General features: G+C 33.2%; 1 protein-coding gene across 1 annotated transcript; it reads right to left on the bottom strand.

The window, feature by feature from the left end:
- Window positions 1–3,110: 3,110 nt before the first annotated feature.
- LOC131593169 (putative disease resistance RPP13-like protein 1) lies at window positions 3,111–10,283 on the bottom strand. The gene is made up of 3 exons (XM_058865439.1): window positions 10,143–10,283; window positions 10,001–10,057; window positions 3,111–6,956 (listed from the first exon to the last, which is right to left on the bottom strand). The coding sequence occupies exon 3, from the start codon at window positions 6,948–6,950 to the stop codon at window positions 3,567–3,569; it is 3,384 nt and encodes a 1,127-aa protein (XP_058721422.1). The 5' UTR covers window positions 6,951–6,956; window positions 10,001–10,057; window positions 10,143–10,283; the 3' UTR covers window positions 3,111–3,566.
- Between the last annotated feature and the right edge of the window lie 8,932 nt (window positions 10,284–19,215).

The raw sequence follows: 19,215 nt of genomic DNA on the forward strand, positions 1-19,215 counted from the left end.
CTTAATGCAAACAAATGCTTGATACATAATATACTTACACACATGATGCTAAAGGGTTTATCTGTTACGATTTGTCAAAAAATCATTATGTCAAATATTGTCTTCGTAGAAAGTTATTAAATTATGAAACTAGTGGTGGAGCCAGTGAAAAGTTGTTTGGGTTTCATATATTTGAAGGCATATACCTCTCTCATGGATAAATTATCAAAAGTGGAATGATTTCAATCCAAACAGTATTCAATTAAATCTAAGGTTAAGATTACTTTCATAGTAAGCAAAGAATGATTATTCTCTCACGGACATACTTTTTTTATAATTGTTTTAATATTCAAAATTAAAAACAAAATATTGTATCCCTACAATGTTAGGGAATTAGTAAAATTCACGTGATAAAAAAAATAGTAAAAATTATTAAAACAAAAGAATGTATTTTATCCCCTGCAATTTTAGTGAATTTTGATTTATCCCTCATGATAAAAAATAATTAGTAAAATAGTGAACTTTAAAAAAAAAAAAAATTATAAGAAAATCAACATGGACATGTCACGTAAGTAAAATTGAAGATTTCATGCCATTTGATCAACTTAGATGCTAAAGACCTGAAATCTTAACATTACACGGAAGAATTCATTTTTTTTAAAGGGCGTAAACCGAATCTCGCTAATATTACATGATTTTTGTATATTTAACTCATAAAATAATAAAAAAATATTTACATAATTATAAAATTTAAATAATTTAATTGAGTAAGTGGGTTCACTTTCTTTTTGTTTTTAACTAACTTATATGCTATTATAATTAATTAAAGTGGCACTAAAAAAACTAAGACAGGATTGTTTGGTTAAATAGTCTTCTTGTTATTGACCTTGAAACCAGAGCTTGATGGCACCAATCAAGATGTTATAGTTGCTTGTCAAACAAAATAAGTTTGAACTTTGATAAATGTGACGAATTCATAGTCGGAGTTGTCTCCCGTGAGTGTTGGTAAGTATATAACATGCAAACATGGGCGTCTGGGGACGAGAATGACTAACGATTACGGAGAACGACGAATTTGGTAAAAAAATGTAAAGAAAACCATGGTTAGATATATACATAAATCACTCACAAACTAGTCTTTCTTGTGACATTTTGTACATAAAACTTGACTACAAAGAAAGATAGAATAGTGACACATGGCTATCTCCAAAATTTTCATAATTTAACTTTTAACCAAAAGTTACATTTCAAATATGTTGTAGAAAATAACTATCTTTCTTTAAAGGGTAACCTGGAACAAATCTTGTTGAATCATTGTAATGTGAAAATGTGGTTATAGCAGCATGAATGTAAACACATACTATCATACCATCCAGCTATATTTTTCAAAGTAAAATAAATTTCATGATTCCAATGAGAACTATTAAAACAATTTTATTAGAAAGATGCCTTTAAATGTGACAACGTTATTACTTAGTTGGATTTGGAAAGTGAGATGAAATCTCCAAATCATTACTTGCGGATGCATATCACGAATTTTTATGTTTGCATGGTCTGAGCTGCACTCCTTGTTTCTAGAAGAATTAACTGCTAAATTAGTTGTTGATCCGCATTACAAGCAATTAATTGATACATACACACAAGCCACTGAACCAACTCAATACACTGTCAGGGAAGGATTGCTTTATTGGAAGAATAGATTAGCAATACCATCAGAAGAAGAGATAGTGCAAAAGTTACTTAGTAAATTTCACAGTTCTCCTACATGTGGTCATGCTGGCACCACAAGAAAATTAGCTAGATGGCCTAAGATGCAAGAGGATGTCAAGGCATTTGTGCTGAAATGTCTGATTTGTCAACAAGCGAAAACTAGTAACACATTACCTGCAGGGTTACTACAACCTTTGCCTATCCCTCAACTAGTTTGGGAAGATGTGGCTATGGATTTTATTACAGGATTACCAAATTCTTGCGGTTTATCGGTCATCATGGTTGTCGCGGATAGAGTAACAAAGCATGCACAATTTTTGCCATTGAAAGCTTGTTATAATAGCAAAAATGTAGCTGAAACATTCATGAACAACATCGTGAAACTAAACGGCATACCAAGATTAATCGTGTAGGACAGAGATAAGGTCTTTACTAGTGCTTTTTGGCAGCACCTATTCAAATTACAAGGGACTACATAAGTGTCTTCAGAAGACATCCTCATTCATAAATACTTCTATTTATTGTGTCCCTTTATGAATGCTCACATAAACCACAAGCAAACTAGTCTCTCAGAACTTGAGAGAAAGTACATAGTTATGCAAAGAATGATCACTTTCTTAGCTCTAAATTCCTCAAAAATATCATTGTCTTTTGAAGACAACTTTACTCAGAAATATTTCTTTGAGTCTAAAGACGTTTCGATTGGTTTGATTATTATACCATCCAGCTGCATTTTTTATAGTAAACTGTATTTATAAGTCAACCTTCTATTACTCAATAGGATTAAAAATGTGAGATCTCATAATCATTAGTCACAATAATTATATTAATCCTTAAGTAATAATGAGTCAATGAAATTTATTGTAAAGGATCTCTTCAATTTAAACCTTTTTATACAATTATATCAGACATATCAGATGTAGCAGAATGTTGTTATAGTTTAAACTCGCAAAACGTAAAGTATTCCTGTAAATATAAATAGGATTTGCACAATTTATGTCAATGAAAAAATGAGAAAATTATTGTAGCCAGAATGCTATCACATGAAAATAACTTTTATAAAACTACTGATACTGTATGGTAAATGATTCTATCCGATAACCGTGTCTGGTGCGGTAAAACTTTTCTACTAGCATTGGATACAAATGTAGCAAGGACAATGAGTAAATGACAAGTATGTAAATATATAGAATCATTTAAATTGAAAATGAAGAATGCCATGAAATGGTTTTGAATCATTTCTGCTTATGCAACACTGAAATTAGAGATTGTATAAGTTGCATGCTATGCCAAACTTATGATGATGATGATTATATATCTTTCAGGAAGACACTATTTCTGTTTGAGGCTATGTGAATAGAGAGAGAAAGAATTTGATTAATTCATGGTAGACAAACAATTTGTGATGATCATCAGTAGAATAATAAGAAAATCAATGTAGCCATTCACATTTATTTTCTCAAGTCTTAATGTTATGTAGACAGACACAAGACACACTACAGAAAAAGGAAACTGGACAATTAACAATAGGAATACAAAGTCTTATTTTTTGAGAATAAATACAGACTCTTATGAACCACACAATAATAGAAAATAATTGAAATCCATAGTTTGATTTAATTACTCATACTTTTGAATTGATGAAAAGATTAGGAAAGTGGATGTGCTTCATTTTGATGGCAATGGTATGTCTTGGTCTGCAAGATCTTTGAGGGGCACTTCCCATACTACAAAGGGATCGGATCATATGGACTTGCCACTGATCAACATCAAATACATACAGAGTGTTATTATTGTGCCAAACAAAATTATGAAGAAAAAAATGAACTCATGAGTTGTACTTGCCTCTGGCAAACATGTCTTTTCCACCAATCAATTCAGACAATCATTTGCTGCACATAACCGTCAATCATCACTTCAGGGATGTGACTAATTGTATGCCATCTCTCTCCTCCCTCCTTTTTGTACTTCTCCGTAAGTAACGGACATTCTTCAATCATCAACTCTTTAAGAGAATTTGGTAGACTCTCCTCTGGCAAGAGCTCAAGACCAGGGCAGTTTTTAATATATATTTGTCTGAGAGATTTGAGGTGGAGAAAACCCTTGCAGTTTATTATTCTTAGCTTTGAACATTTTGACATCCAAAGATACATGAGAGATTGGGGTAGTAGATCCTCCTCTGGGAAGGATTCCACGATTTCAAAATCATCCTTAACACTGAAAATAGTCAGAGAATTGAGTTGGAATAAACCCCACTCCTCTCTAGAAGCAATTAATTTTGGGCAATTGTGTATTTTAAGGTACCCCAAGTTGGAAGGCAAACCTCCCATAGGAAAAGACCCCAGCCTTGGACAATTTGACAAACTAAGAGAATTAAGACCGGGGAACAAGTGTACTGAAAAAGGCAAGGAGGACTGCCATCCTTTTATTGAAAGACTATAAAGAGAATTATAACAACACAAATCCAATGAGGGACATTTTACAAAGTCCTTGAAATCCAACTTCAACATTTCCAGACTGGGACTATTGATTAAATGTTCCATGCAGAACTCAACATACTGATTTTTACAAAGGACAAACCTTTTCAAGCTGGATGACAACTTATTTATCAAAACTCGATCACATCTCGATATATCTAACTCTTTGATATTATCACAATTGGGAATTGATACGTCCAACATTTCACACCATCTGATCACCAACTTCTGTAATGAAGGAAGTTGTTGAGGCAGTGATGCCCTTTTCAATTTGGGACAATTTTCTATATAAAGCTCTTTAAGCCGGGGAAACCCTTCAATACATAACCATTCCTCCCATTCCGACATCCAGTCAAATTCCAAAACTTCAAGGAACTTGAACGGAACATTTGTTGAGTTATTTCCAAAGATCTTTATTCCATGACAGTACTTAAGTTTAAGAGATATTAAGTTGGGTAAATCACAACCCCTTAGCCAAATTGGAAACATATTGCCATTGTAGTTGTTAATGGTGAGCCTCTTCAGATTTTTATTTGGTTTAAGGGCATCCAAGACAGACACATTGCTTTCCACTACTGAACCATCAAATATCATATGTATTTCTTCTAAAAACTTTTTATCTTGCAAACGGGTCTTTACGGCATGTGTTGGATCAGTGACATTGTTCAATCCTGAAAGACAAAGTTCTCCTTGAAGAAGATTGAGACTTTCTAACTCCTCAATATCAGAACCACTCGGCTCTCCCACAACAAAGTAAGCCAAAGTTTGTAAATGGTTTAGTTTACTTATGTTCTTTGGCATCTTTTTTATTGCAGTTCCATTCAGATTAAGATGGCGTAAACGGTCAAGTTTGGAAAGATCTAAAGGAAATTCAGTCAAACAATAACAACATTCCAATATCAGTGTCTCTAAATTGTAAAGCTTACTGATAGAATTGGGCAACCTTTTAATTGTTGTCCAAGACAAGTCTAGATAACGCAAAAGCTTTAGATTGCCAATCTCATTTGCTAGTTCTAACTCACTGTGTGGATCACTATACCCACGAAATGACAACATCCGCAAATATTTTAGCTTTGAAAATAAATCACATTGCATACTGTTGCTTATCCTGAAGCATTTGCCACTTCCTGGTGGTCGTTCTGCAAACAAGCTGTGTACTCCCTTAGCTCTATAAATGTGCTTTAAAATTTCATCAAAATCTTCCAACTCAAGAAAGCACCCAATGTGGCGTGTTGTTTCAATTATATCCTGCAACTTATCATCCTCCACTTGTAAGCAAAACTTATGAGACACTGATTTTGCCAAGTCATTTACAAGATCATGCATGATAAAATAATCATCAAAATCTAGTGATCTTTGAAAAAATGAAACTGACTCAAGATCATTGAATAATTCACTACCCAACTCTTCTTTACTTTTGTCACTTTTGTAGGAATTCAGGAAACCATTTGCCATCCACATTTTGATTAACTTATTCTTGTCAAAATAATAACCCTTAGGAAATATGGAACAGTAAGCAAAACATGGCTTCAAATTGGAAGGAAGATTATGGTAACCCAGTCTCAATACTGGATTTATGCTAGTGTCTTTCTCTGATAAACCCCACATATCATTCTCCGATATTTCGATCCATTTACTTTGAGAGAATTTTGCTCTCAAGAGTTTCCCCATAGTTATCACGGCTAATGGCAACCCTCCACACTTGCCAACAATCCTCTTTCCAATTGGTTCAAATTCTGGATACTCACTCGCTTTTTTGTTGGGAAAAGCATGTCGTTCAAATAAACTCCAAGAATCACCCTCCTTCAATTTATCTAATTCAAATAACTTAGATTCCATGGCGAATGCATTCTCCTTATTTCGTGTTGTCACAATAATCTTACTTCCAGAAGATCCTTCATTAAAGAAACTTAGTAACTTCTCACAACTTTCCCAATATACTTTCCATATATCATCTAGAACTAGCAAACACTTCTTTCCTGTTATCTTCTGCTGCAATTGGCATTGGAGTGAATTTAGATTTTCAGTGTTTGGTGAAGAACCAAATGACTCGAGAATTGCTTTAGTGAGTCTAATAACATCAAATGATTCTGAAACATAGACCCAAGCTTTAAGATCAAAGTTCTTTTGCACCCTGGTGTCTTTGTAGACAAGCTGAGCAAGGGTGGTCTTACCCATCCCACCAAGACCAACTATGCTGATTATTGATGCTTGGTTGCTGCTACTACTACCATTTTCTAAAAGTAAGAAACTGATAATTTCCTCTTTTTCACCCTGTCTACCATATTTGCTAGATTCATCCACCAAAGACGTGGTTGGCACTCTTTCTGAAAGTTCATTATGAGCAATTATTCCTACTTTCAAATCCAGAAAATCTTTTTCGTCTAAAAGAACGTTTAGCTTGTCTAGCAAATCATTGATCCTAGATTTAAATCGACCAGCTAAAAGAAAGAAATAAACCTTGATCTTAGATTTAAAACGGCCAACTAAACGAAAGCGATGAACCTTTGACTTCCGTTGTACACTTGTAGCAATCTCGTCCAACAGTTGTTCTACTTCATATACCACATGCTTTAGATTATCAAGCCAAAACCTCACCCTTTCGTCATGGTACTGCTTTGTCTCTGCATCATCCAACACTTTCTGGATTGAATTCAATTTAATTTTAAGTTTATTCACCAACCGTTTAATGAAGAGGTCTTTGTAATCTCCTGAGGCAACACTTTCAACAATAACTTGAATGACAGGTGTAAGAAATGCTCCAGCAACCATCAGTCCTGCCATGACTACCTGTAAGTTGGTAATATGTTAGCTTATACACACTGTTGAATATCAATGTCAAACACTTAAAACATACATATTACATAAAGTGTAAAGTTCTAAACATATATTAAAAATGATGAATTGTTTCATTAATGGCAGATTATGCTGCTATGATAAGAACTACTCCCTCCGTTCCTTTTTAAGTGTCATTTTAGCAAAAAGCTCTTCAACCAAGATAGTGGATTATTAGAGTTGCTTTTTCTATTATACCCTTATTTATTTTTCTCTTTCCAACTAAATTCAATCATATACTCTCTTTTTCCAAAAACTAATTGAAAAATTTGAGGTGGAGTTATCGAGAAAATAAGGTTAATGACAAATTATAGCATTAAATTATAAAACGACACTTAAATAGGAACAAAAAAATTCTTCTAAAACGACACTTAAAAAGGAACGAAGGGAGTATATATGAAAACTATCTTCATTGCAAACAACAAAGTCATTTGTGACTTTTATATTTCTTCATCGTTATTCTATTTTTAAAAATCAATATTTTTTTTTGAAATAAAAAAGTACAATATTAAAATTATTTAATCATGACAATTTATTACATCTAAGATTTTTGCTAATGTGATATGTACTCTTGTTTCATTGTATCTCAAATATACACTAAGGCTATGTTTGGGAGTTTGGAGGGAAAGGGAGGGGAGGGCTTTGAAAAATAGGAAGAATTGGGTGAAAAGGATAAAAAGATTTTGGGTAGGAGGGTTTTGAAGGGTTTGAGTTTATTCATAACACCAAAAACCCCATAAAATGGAGGAACTAAAAAATTGTATTGAAGTAGGGTTTTGAAGGGTTTTGAAGGGTTTTGAAGGGCTTACATAAAATTTCCAAATATCTTCTAGGTTGTTATAGTATTTTGAAAATTAAAAATTTAGTAATGATGATGACTTTTTTTATCAAATGTCAAATATTTTCCAATATTTTTTTAAAATTTCATTTTTGGAAGCCTTTCCCCCCCCCCCCCCCCCCCCCCCCCCCCCCCCCCAAACTCCCATACATAGCCTAAAGAAACTTAAATTAGTTAAAGACGAACCAGAATCCAAATTTAAATTATATTTAAAATAAAAGTTTAATGGTAGTGCACTGACAATGTAAAATATTTTATATGGTCGGTGCATCACAACCCTTAAAAATAAATATTTTATATTTAATTTAAAGAAAATGTCAAATTTTTATAAAATTTAACAATTTAAATTTTACACGATGTAAAACTGCTTTACAGTACTGTCGGTGTATTTTCATCAAATCCTTAAAAAAATCTACAAGATTTTAAAACTTAATTTTCTCTTAAAATGTGAAAGGTCAAAAGAAATAATTAAAAAAAAGGTCAGACACCTTGACTTTGGAGGTCGTGCAAGATGTAAGATAGTAACATATTGTTGTATGAAATGATAATTATTTAACGAATAATTAAAATATATTGATGTTGTTATAAAATAAGTAAAATGTTTTGTTAAAAAACTAGTAAAAAGCTTAATAAATAATCAGGAAAATTTTATATTTAATAATTTTAAAAATTAGAGCATCTAAAATTGCATTTGAGTATATAGTTGAAAAGGAAACACATTAATAAATTTAAATAAAAAATATTTAATAATTATTCTACTAATTTGAATTTAAATTTCAAACATTTATAAAAAAAATGAAATTATCTAAAATATGATAATTATTAAACAAAATATAAAAACCTAAATAAATATTTGATTTTTATTCTTTAGTGGTCTTTTTTAATTGGATTAATTACATTTTGATTCCCTATTTTAGCCAATTTACAACATTAATCCTCTTCAAATATAAACAATTTTGGTATTTTTTATAATATATTTTTGCAGTAAAAATTAATGATGTTTATATTTTTTTAAAAATCGTATTATTTGTGAAATATGGTAATTCATCATATATGAACATTTTATAAAAGTTTATAGATAAAACCAATAGAAACTAAGAAAAAAACCGATAGAATTTAGTTTCTTAAATAACCGATAGAATTTGTTATCCTAAAAAATTAAGAAAAAAAGTGAAAGTTTTATCTTTTTTATATGATATTATGATTTGGTTTGGGTACAATTCATATTTCATATTGTGTGTTAGTTGAAAAAACTCATAAGTCTCACATTGCTTAAATTTAAAATTTTGACTACTTTACTTTATTATATATGGAAATCAATTGTTTCATTCTAAAAAACACTAAAAAGTTTGTCTTGAGCTTTTCCTTCGTCACTTTTATAACCTTGCGTACAATATATTATTATGGACAGTATCACAAAACGTCTTAAAGAGAGCGACCTAGTCTGCGACTCGATCTGATAATTTATTCGGTGACAAAATTACAAACAACAGTATAATAATCCGAATAATATCAAAGCTCTATTCCCTTCTCTTCAAGCTCTTCTTCGGTGTTTCAATGTTCCTATTATGGACAAGGAGGATGAGAAGATTTGGATTACTACTTATAATGGGTTTCTCACTATGAAGCAGGTCTATAAGCTTTTAGACAAACCTAAGCCCTGTATCTTTTGGAAAATCTTTCCTTGAAATTTTAGTATCCCTCCCGTTAGAGCTCTTATGGTTTAGAGATATATGCACAATAATATAAAAATTTAATTACAATTTTAATCCTCCTATTATATATAATTAAAAAAATTGATCCTCTGTTTTAAATTAAACAGTTTTGATCCTTAAATTTAAAAATGTTTATAAGTTATTTGTGTAATTTGTTAAAATTTATTGTGAATTTTATATATAAAAATATAAATTAAAAAACCTTCATCTTATTAATTTCTCTCTCAAGTGTGTGTGAGAATAAACAAACTGATATTCTCAATAAAAGATAAGTTAAGAGTGAATGTGAAAATTTGAGTAAGACTTTTGAAATTAAAAATAATGCAAAACGTGTCTAAAGAAACCAAAAATAAAGCAATAAAAATCAATTAATTTATATTCAGATTTGATTGTAGATCTAAATAAGTACAAAAAGAAATATATTCACAAAGAGAGAAATATATTACCAGTAAGTGTGTTGTGAATAAACAAACTGAGATTAGAATCTTCCAATGAAAAAGAACCTGTGAGAGTAAATTTCAGAAAATTATTGGCAACCAAAAAAATAACTAGTACAAAATAACACAATGATAGAATTTACAAACATACAGATGCGAGCAAGGATAGCTAAATTGGAGGCTGAGATGATCGGAAAGGCCTTCTCCCTGAGGAGGACTGCGGAGGTAATATGATGAAGATCGTAACAGTAATCGGAGATATGAACGGAGGAGGAGGTAGCTTCTGTTTAGAATTGAAAGCTCAAAGAAATGTAATAGAAATTATGATGCAAGTCCTATTGAATTGAAATAGTAATTATTAATTGCATGGGACATAAAGTATAATCTTTTGATTAAAGCAAGCAACGTATAAGACTTGCTTACTTTCCACGCAATAAATTCCTACCTTGTTCATTGCATTTTATTTTCGCAAAAGGATCCAAATCCAACCATTACCAATGTTAAATTAATTTGTTGTAAAATTAAATATATATTCCCTCTGTCCTATAATGAGTTATCTATTTGGAATAAAATGACATTCTTAAATGAATGACTCATTCAATTTTTAATACACTTTTCCAATTCTAACTTCTAATTAATAAAACGTTCGTTATTCCCAATACATAATAAGGGTACTACATTAAAAATATTATTGTCTTTCTTACTTTTGACCACTTTTTTTAATTTGTGTAAAATGATGGGCTAGGTTACTCATTGTGGGACAGAGGGAGTAGTTTCTATGATAATTTTTTTAGATTTGATCTATTAATATATATTTTTAAGATATAATTAATTTTTTTAGTTATTATGAAAAAAGTGATAAAATTATGTTCATAGTTTTTTTTTCGCTTATAGGGTGAGGATTCAATTAAGTTTCTCGTCTATGTATCATTTAATTAAACCCTTAAGTTATGTTTGTGAGTTTGGAGTGGAGGGGGAAGACTTTCAAAAAAGAATTTTTAAAAAAATATAGAAAATATTTGACATTTTTTGAAAAAATGATTTTGTATAGAATGATAAAAGAGTGTAGATCATTACTTTTGTTATGGTCGGGAGGACCAGAACGAGAGAGGGCCACGAAAGTCTTGCACATTGTTGATGATGGAGAGGAGGGGGTGTACCTGCAAGGTACTCCAACGATCAAGTCAGTACGGGCACAGATACGAGTGAGTGTTTAGATTTATGTGAAATGTGTTACCTGACTCTCTCAAGGGAGAGAGTTTATATTATACTCCCAGCGCATGGCTATTGGTCGGTATTTTTGACTGGATCGTGGATAGAGGCCCAAAATACGTGACTGCCAGAATTCAAGAGTAAGCTTAAGAATTCTGGAAGGCTGCCCGAAACTATCTGATGGGCGAGCAGAAATGCGATTTGCCGCTGCTGCTACATTGACTTCTATTTGGGTTATCTTTTTTACTCCAACACTCCTGTCCACGAGAATCAAACCAGAAAAACTCGATTTAGGTTTCACCAGCTATCAGCCAAATCTAGTAGCAAGACAATTTGGTTTCATCCAAATGGTACCTGTAACATCCCATATTTTCCGTTTATTAATTTAATTTGGATTTAAATTAAATAGTTGGAATTTTAGTATTTTAAACTGGATTTAACTGGAAAATGATGGAATAAGAGCTATTGGGCTTATGGTGTGATGTTAGCGCAAGAAGAGCATTCAAGAAATTCATCGAGGTAAGGGGGGACTCTTCCTTTTAGTATCTCTTATGTGGTCTTAGGTAATAGGTAGATGGATGTATGGTTTGATTCAATTAGATATTGGGATTTTTAGGTTAGGGTGTTATATTTTGGATTGATTTGATGAAAATTGTGTGAACTATTTGGTTAATAATGAGTTTAAATGATGTTTTGTGGTGTATGATTGAATGTATGATGTTTGTATGCCTGCATATGATGTTTGGAATCGTTTTTGGGTGAAAAGGGTGTGAAATCGCAGGTCTGTCGCAGACCTGAGAATTGGTAAAATCACAGATCCGCTGAGCGGAGGACCCGACCTGGTTAATTTATGTCTAACGTTGCTAGAGGTCCGCTGAGCGGAGGTCTGAAGGAATTCGCTCCTGCCTTGTGTCGCTAAGCGAACCTTGCTGTGCGGGAATTTTTCTAAAACTTTAAAATGGCGTATCTTTTGATCCGTGAATCCTTTCTTAGTGCCGTTTTGGGCGTTGTGCAAGTAATTAACTGTTTTAAATGATGAATGATGAATATGGGAAGTGGCCGACTTTATTTCTTTAAAACTCGATTTAATTACTTGATGAGAATTGAACATTGTGTGCATATGAGATAGGTGTGACAATGTATTCGATGTGATGATGAATTGGTTGTGATTACTATTATGATTGTGATGAATGCATGACTATTTGAATGATGTTGAAAACATGTACATACTTATTCGGTGATGTGGTGTTGAGATGAGTTGATCATCGTGATTCGGTGATGTTTTTAAGTATGTTATGTGTGTTTCATTCATTCATATGCATTTGATGATGGATCCCGGTGATGTTTGGATCGATGGTGGACATATTTCCCATTGTGCGGAAATTGTGTCGGTGGGCCGTATCTTGATGAGGCGTAGATCGGTAAGGTGGATTGATTCCACGGTTTATTGGTACCACATGCATAGTGTCAGTTGTGTCATATGCATTTTGTCATAACATGATTGTATGGATTTCTGTGTTATGTGTTGTAGTCTATTATTGTGTGAATTGATGAATAATAGATGTGAATCTGAATATGTATAATTGGGTGAACGGTATATTATGATGCTTGTTTCTTATGAATTGCATAATATTTACTAACTGCAAATGAGACTCACCCTTACATGTTGTCATTTTCAGATTGAGGAGTAGCGGCATTAGTACTTGGTGAGGATGACTCGTAGAGTTTATTCGTTTATGTTGGGTCGTGTCGGCCATGCTCTGGTCTTGTAACACTGAGGAACGATAGTTTTAGAGTTTTATGAGATTACTCTACTTTATTCGGTGTTGGATTATATTTCCATTTGGTTGTATTTGATGATGTTTCTCATTCCGCTGTGATAAACATGATTATATTTTGGTGAATTGTTTCCTAATGAAGCATGACTTGACCATGATTGATTTATTTATTTTAAATAATTGTGCTACCCTTGTGCTTATGTTTTTACTCTAATATATTTATTTAAATTGCCGCGGGGTTTAGAAGGATGTTACAGTACCAACGTCTCTCTACACATGGGTAGACGATATTTGATGGGCAAAGCGTAAAATCACTCCACAACAATATCGAGACTGCTTAAAGTTTCAACGTAATCAATTCCTTGAGTTGCCAACATTTAAATTCCATCAACCTTTTTACTCAACAAAAGAACATGAGGATTGGTGGTCAAAGTATCTCCAAGGCACTTTTCCGAACCAGTCTTCCTTCAATGGTTGACAAGTGCCATTTCGACCTTGCAAGAATCCTTTCCAGCCAAAGTAGGTATATATATGTACTAATTTATCTCGACTGTGTATCTAAACTCTCTTATTTACTTTCTCGCAACCAAAGCTCAAGAAGAGAAAATTAAAGGTGCGACTATTGCCACTGACGGCCAAGAAAAAAAACCCAAAAAACTAAGTTTTTACCTGTACATTTAGTTTTCCTCTTATTAAATTCAACACAGCCTTAAATCTGATTTTCCTCCAAAGTCAAATGAGGGGTCAAGATTCTCCTGCTGCTTCCATAAAACCCAAGAAGAAGAAAGTCTTAAAAACTGAACAAGTACAAATACGCATTTACAATTTTTTATTTCCTTTATCCCCTGGTTTCGAAATTCTCACAACTAATTACCTTTTTTCCTTTCCTTAAGATACATAAAACCAACCTGAGGACCAAATCGAGGATGAAAATTCTGACATCGGCCAAAAGACTCGAATCTTTTCGAAATCGGGAGCTCAACCAACCTCTAAACAAGGTGCTTCAAAGACCAAGGTAGGAGCTAATAAAGAACAAACAAACTGATGAAAATGCTGGCAATCCTAAAGAGGACACTCCTGAACCTCATACTGATGGTTGTCAACTAACTCCCCAACGGGACAATGATTTTGAATATACCATGTACTGATGTACTTTACATGAAGATGTCAATTAGTGATATGGAGAAACACTTGCAATGTTTATGAATCATATGCATGTAAAAGAAAAATCATATGCACTCATGCCACCTTACATTAACAATAGGTTAATTTATTTTAAAAGAACAATTACTCACCATTTTTATCTAAGCAAGAATTATTGTTAGTTTGTTTCTTCTTTGAAAAGAAAATCTTTGGTTTATGTTATCTTAAATACTGAGTTTGATGATTTAACTCAAATTTATGTGAGGTTATTGTGGTTATAGTTATAGCTTCCAAAATCTTCTTGATTCAGTTTAGTTCAAATTGCTTCATGCTAAGGAGTACCTAAGTTTTTTTTTTTTTTGACAAACACGAAGTAGTACCTAAGTTAATTTTTCTAGGGATTTAAAATGCTGGGTCTGTTTTGCATTAGAAGTTTTTTGTATTTATTTTTGTTTTGGTTCTAAATTGAGTTACAAAATTGATTACATTATTATTTCTAGTGTTTGGCTCTTATGCTTACTATTTTGATTAGAAAATATTTACTCTATTTTGATTTTAACCCCCAAAGAAGACCTTAAACAACACTTTTTTTGCCTTTAAACACCGCTTTAAAGCGCTGTCTATTCCAGCACTGCTGTAAGTAAAGAAAACGCTTTTTGAAGATAAAAGCGTTGCTAAATACCTCCTTAGGCACCTCTTTTACTTTGAAAGCGCTGCTAAAACCCCCTTTAGTCAGCGTTTTTTACTATTGTTAAGTGTCAAATTGTAGTTATTTTGTGTATGTAAACAGTGACACTTATCGATGCTTTTTGTTAATACCGTTTGAATAATTCTCCGTTTTTGTGTATATTTGTATCGTTTGTGTTTTGTGACGTTTTCGTGTAAATATATACCGTTTGATAGTTTTGTTGTCTTTTTGTAGGTATTTATGCGTGTTCGGAGCTTCGAGGAATAAAGTGTCGAAGACACGACGGCGAACGCGTTTTTGAAGAAATAAAAGTTGTTGTTCTGTTGAGCCCGCTTAGCGCGCTCTTGTGGCGCTTAGCGCGGTCTGGAGATTGTGAAGACCAAGGCTGGTAGAAACTTTGGCGCTTAGCGCGGGTTTTTGGCGCTAAGCGCGCTCTGGCGGTTTAGGAAAAATAAAGGACAGTCCGCTTAGCGCGGTAGGCGCGCTTAGCGCGGTCGGCGACTTCAGTTTTTGTATATATGTTATAAAATCAGATTTTTTTAGTTTTTCATCACCTTTTCTTGACAAATTGAGCTCTGATCCTTTCTTGGTGGTTTAGAGGTTTAGGAAACACCATTGGGTGCGACGTCATGTGGATTGGTCATGGATCTGTCTCGATTTCATTGTACCGGTGAGATCTTTCCAGTTCATCTTCTCTCTTCCCTTTGTTTCATTCCAATGGTGGGTGTTGTATGTATATTTCTACTCTTATTGTATGTATATTTGTGGATCTTGGGATCGTTTATATATTCTCTTTACAAATCATCATTGTTGTTGTTTTTGATCTTTTTGCTTAAATGCTCTGGATTTGTATTGTTGCAGACATGGACACCATAAATCTTGATTAGGAATGATAACTGTTAGTTTCTGGGTTGCAGACATGGATTTAGGACTAACAATCGTAATGGATATCGAGTCTAATGCCTCCGTGTTGTTTGCATCGGTGGAGAAATCGCTGATGTGAATAGTACGGTTGAGCTTTCATCGGTGTTGCAGACATGGACACCAATGTGGCATCTCGAGTGATGCCCGGTGATGTTGATGCGTATTGTGAGTGTCGAGTGATAGATCTTCAGATTTAAGTATTCGACGGGTAGAACGAAATACAATTCCATAACTCTTTCTCTTAGGCTATTGAGATTATTTATCTCACTACGCCAAATTTAAGCTGTAGCAGTGCAGCTACTAAAGCGCTTTTAGCAAAAGCGGTCTCGTAGGGCTCGCTAAAAACAAAATTAATAAACAAGGGAAAATGATGCAAAAAAAGCGCTCTGGTAGGGGGGGTTATGAGAGCGCTTTCAAAAAGCGCTCTGGTAGGGGGGGTGGGGGGTACGAGAGCGCTTTTAAAAAGCGCTCTGGTAGGGGGGTTATGAAAGCGATTTTAAAAGCGCTCTTATAGGGTGGGTGCTACGAAAGCGCTTTTGGGATAAAAACGCTCTAGTAGGGGGTGTTATTAAAGCGCTTTTGAAAAGCGCTCTGGTAGCCCATTTAAAAAATTATATATTTTACAAACACACGTGTTTTGTTTCAGATCCAAAACACGCGAACCTTCTTCTTCCTTTCGTTGCTCCGCCGTCCTCACTCCCTCTCCAGCCTTCAATCGACTCCGCCGCCGCCTTCCTCACTCCATCGCCACCCTTCATTCGTCTCTTCTCTGTTCAGGTTAGGGTTTTGTGCCGGAAATTTTCCTTTTTTTCATTGTTTGCTTTCAAAAATACAAAATTTTATTTAGGGTTATAGTTAATATTATTGGGGCTTTTTTAATTTATCAGTGATTTAGGTTTTATCAGTGTGATTTAGAGTATTGAAGACAAAGTTTGTTAGGTTTTTATCAGTGATTTAGAGTATTGAAGACATGTATCAAGTAAGTAGAAGATGTTATTGATAATGAGACCTACAAGGGATATCTGTTTCATCAACTTTTACATGATTCAAGATTTTCTATATGTAGTTAGTAATAATCACGTTTTTCTATTGTAGGTTGAGCTTCAAACAGTGGATGGACTGGTAAAGGATAGAACACAATGTGCCCCTGCCGATTATTTTCCACAGAATATGAATCAAGTAATTGTACCCCGAAGTCTTCTGTGGCAGGATCCTTCGGGGTACAGTTACTTGATTCATATTCTGTGACACAATACAACTTGGATAGAAATGAGGCGATGCAGGTTAAGTCCAACAAAACCTTCAAATTTCTAGTCCAACAACCCCTTCTCATTATTGCAACATTTATTGATTGAGTAAACATACACCCCTAGCTTACACCAACACCGTAATTTTCTACATACAAGGTATACAATTCATTTTTTATTAATTTATTCTATCTTAATTTCTGTGCACAAGTATCTATCTGTGTTAAAATATACGGTGTAATATACAAGTCTAGGAAAATAAGTGTAGATATAGCATAGCTCAAAGATGAAGGAAAACGCTGAAGGGTAAGTAGTAGTAACTAGTTGTCATGTATTATTTGTCATAGAAATTAATATTCAACTTTTATTTGTGTCTAATTTTTCCTGTCAATTGGTTGTGAACTTTACATTAATTGTTGTTGCAGAGAAACTTCTTATATTGCTAAGAGATAGTAGAAAGCTCACAAGGATACAGGGCTCTTTTGATCAATTTGGTAACAACTTCTCAAATTCTGTAATTGTTTGACATGCTGTTGGTTGAGTTTCTAATAGTGTTCCTATCAATAACATGTAGCTAATGTTGTTCTTAAGGGTGTCTGTGACAGGATTATTGTTAGTGATCTATATTGCTTTATCCCTCTGGGCTATATGACGTGGCTGTGTTAAATTTAAGGTAAACTTTATGTACAAAATTTGTTGAACTAATTTACAATAAATGATATTCCATTCCATGTATTCAAGTTAGATATATAAAGTCCTAAATATTAATAAATTAATTTGTATTTATTGATATATTTAATTTGATTATTCTTTTTACACGACATATATATATATATATATATATATATATATATATATATATATATATATATATATATATATATATATATATACTCATTCTACTCTTTACCTTCTTATTTTAGAGCCTTTATATAATAATAATGTTACTTTGATTATATTATTTTTATTTTGCAGATTGTGAAGATTTTCAGTCATTTGAAGATGTTCAGACTTTGCAGGACTAGGACCGATTTAGTTGATTTAGTTGTTTAGGGATGATTTTCTTATTGTTATAATGTCATGTGAATTGGTTTAGTTGTTTTCATGTTAGAAATATGTGAATCGGTGTATATATATTTTGGATTAATTACAATGGTATAATTATAATGCATGTTTAGTATATAATCGAAATCGCTTCTTTGTTGAAATAATGAGATTACTGAAATAATGGGATTACGATTGTAAATTATAGGTTTATGGGATAACAATGGTAAATTACAGGTTCATGAAAGAATGCTGCCATAAATGCAGGTTTAGAAATTATAAAAATAATAGGTTTATAAAAAAAAAGCATAAAAAATAAAATAAAAAACGCAACCTACGAAAGCGCTTTTGGAAAAGCGCTCTTATAGGGGGGGCTATCAGAGCGCTTTTTCCAGAAAAAGCGCTCTAATAGGGGGGATACCAGAGTGCTTTTTCCAGAAAAGCGCTCTTATAGGGGGGTCTACCAGAGCGCTTTTAGAAGCGCTTTTGTTACCTACGCCAGCGCTGGCTTTCACAGCGCTTTAAAGCGCTTTTAAAGCCCAAAATAAGCGCTTTCGTAGGCCTTCCGTGTTGTAGTGTCTGCTTTTATTTACTTTTCCCGTATTTACCTTTCCGCACCCAATCATGAAACTTAGAACGTGAGATAGTCGAACGACACTTTTTCTCACCAATCTCTGTGGACACGATAATTCCCGGATAAATATTTCCAAGTCTTTTGTTGCTTGCCGCTCTACGCTTCAACAAAATGGCACCGTTGTCGGGGATTGGTTTTGGGATTAATTGCATTGCGATGGTTTTGCGTTTTAAGTTTCGTAAATATGTGTATATTGTATATTTTGTGCAAAGACTCATACTTGTATATTTGTGTATAGTTATACTTGTTTCGTTTTGTTTGGTAAACTGATTAAACAAGTTGAACTCAGACTTGTTCTTTAATTCTAAATCTTCACTTTTCAACTTGTTTAGTCAATTTTACCATTCCATTGTAAAACAAGCGCTTGTTGGGAGGCACCCTAACGGTTTTATTTTTCTATTTTTCTATAAATGAGATGTATAGGTGTTAAGTGGAGGCACACTGGAATTTCTGTCTTGATGCACTGGTTTTTCTCTTTCTGGTGTAGCGCGCTTAGCGCACTAGACCACACTAAGCACGGTCTGTAGCTTTTGGCAAATGAGTTCTTTTTAATG

The sequence above is a fragment of the Vicia villosa genome, linkage group LG3 (genome assembly GCF_029867415.1).
Source record: "Vicia villosa cultivar HV-30 ecotype Madison, WI linkage group LG3, Vvil1.0, whole genome shotgun sequence".
NCBI classification, from domain to species: Eukaryota; Viridiplantae; Streptophyta; class Magnoliopsida; order Fabales; family Fabaceae; genus Vicia; species Vicia villosa.

What these genes read in the sequence shown, in the direction of transcription:
- LOC131593169 (XM_058865439.1), bottom strand. Translation starts at nt 6,950, where the DNA reads ATGGCAGGACTGATGGTTGCTGGAGCATTTCTTACACCTGTCATTCAA.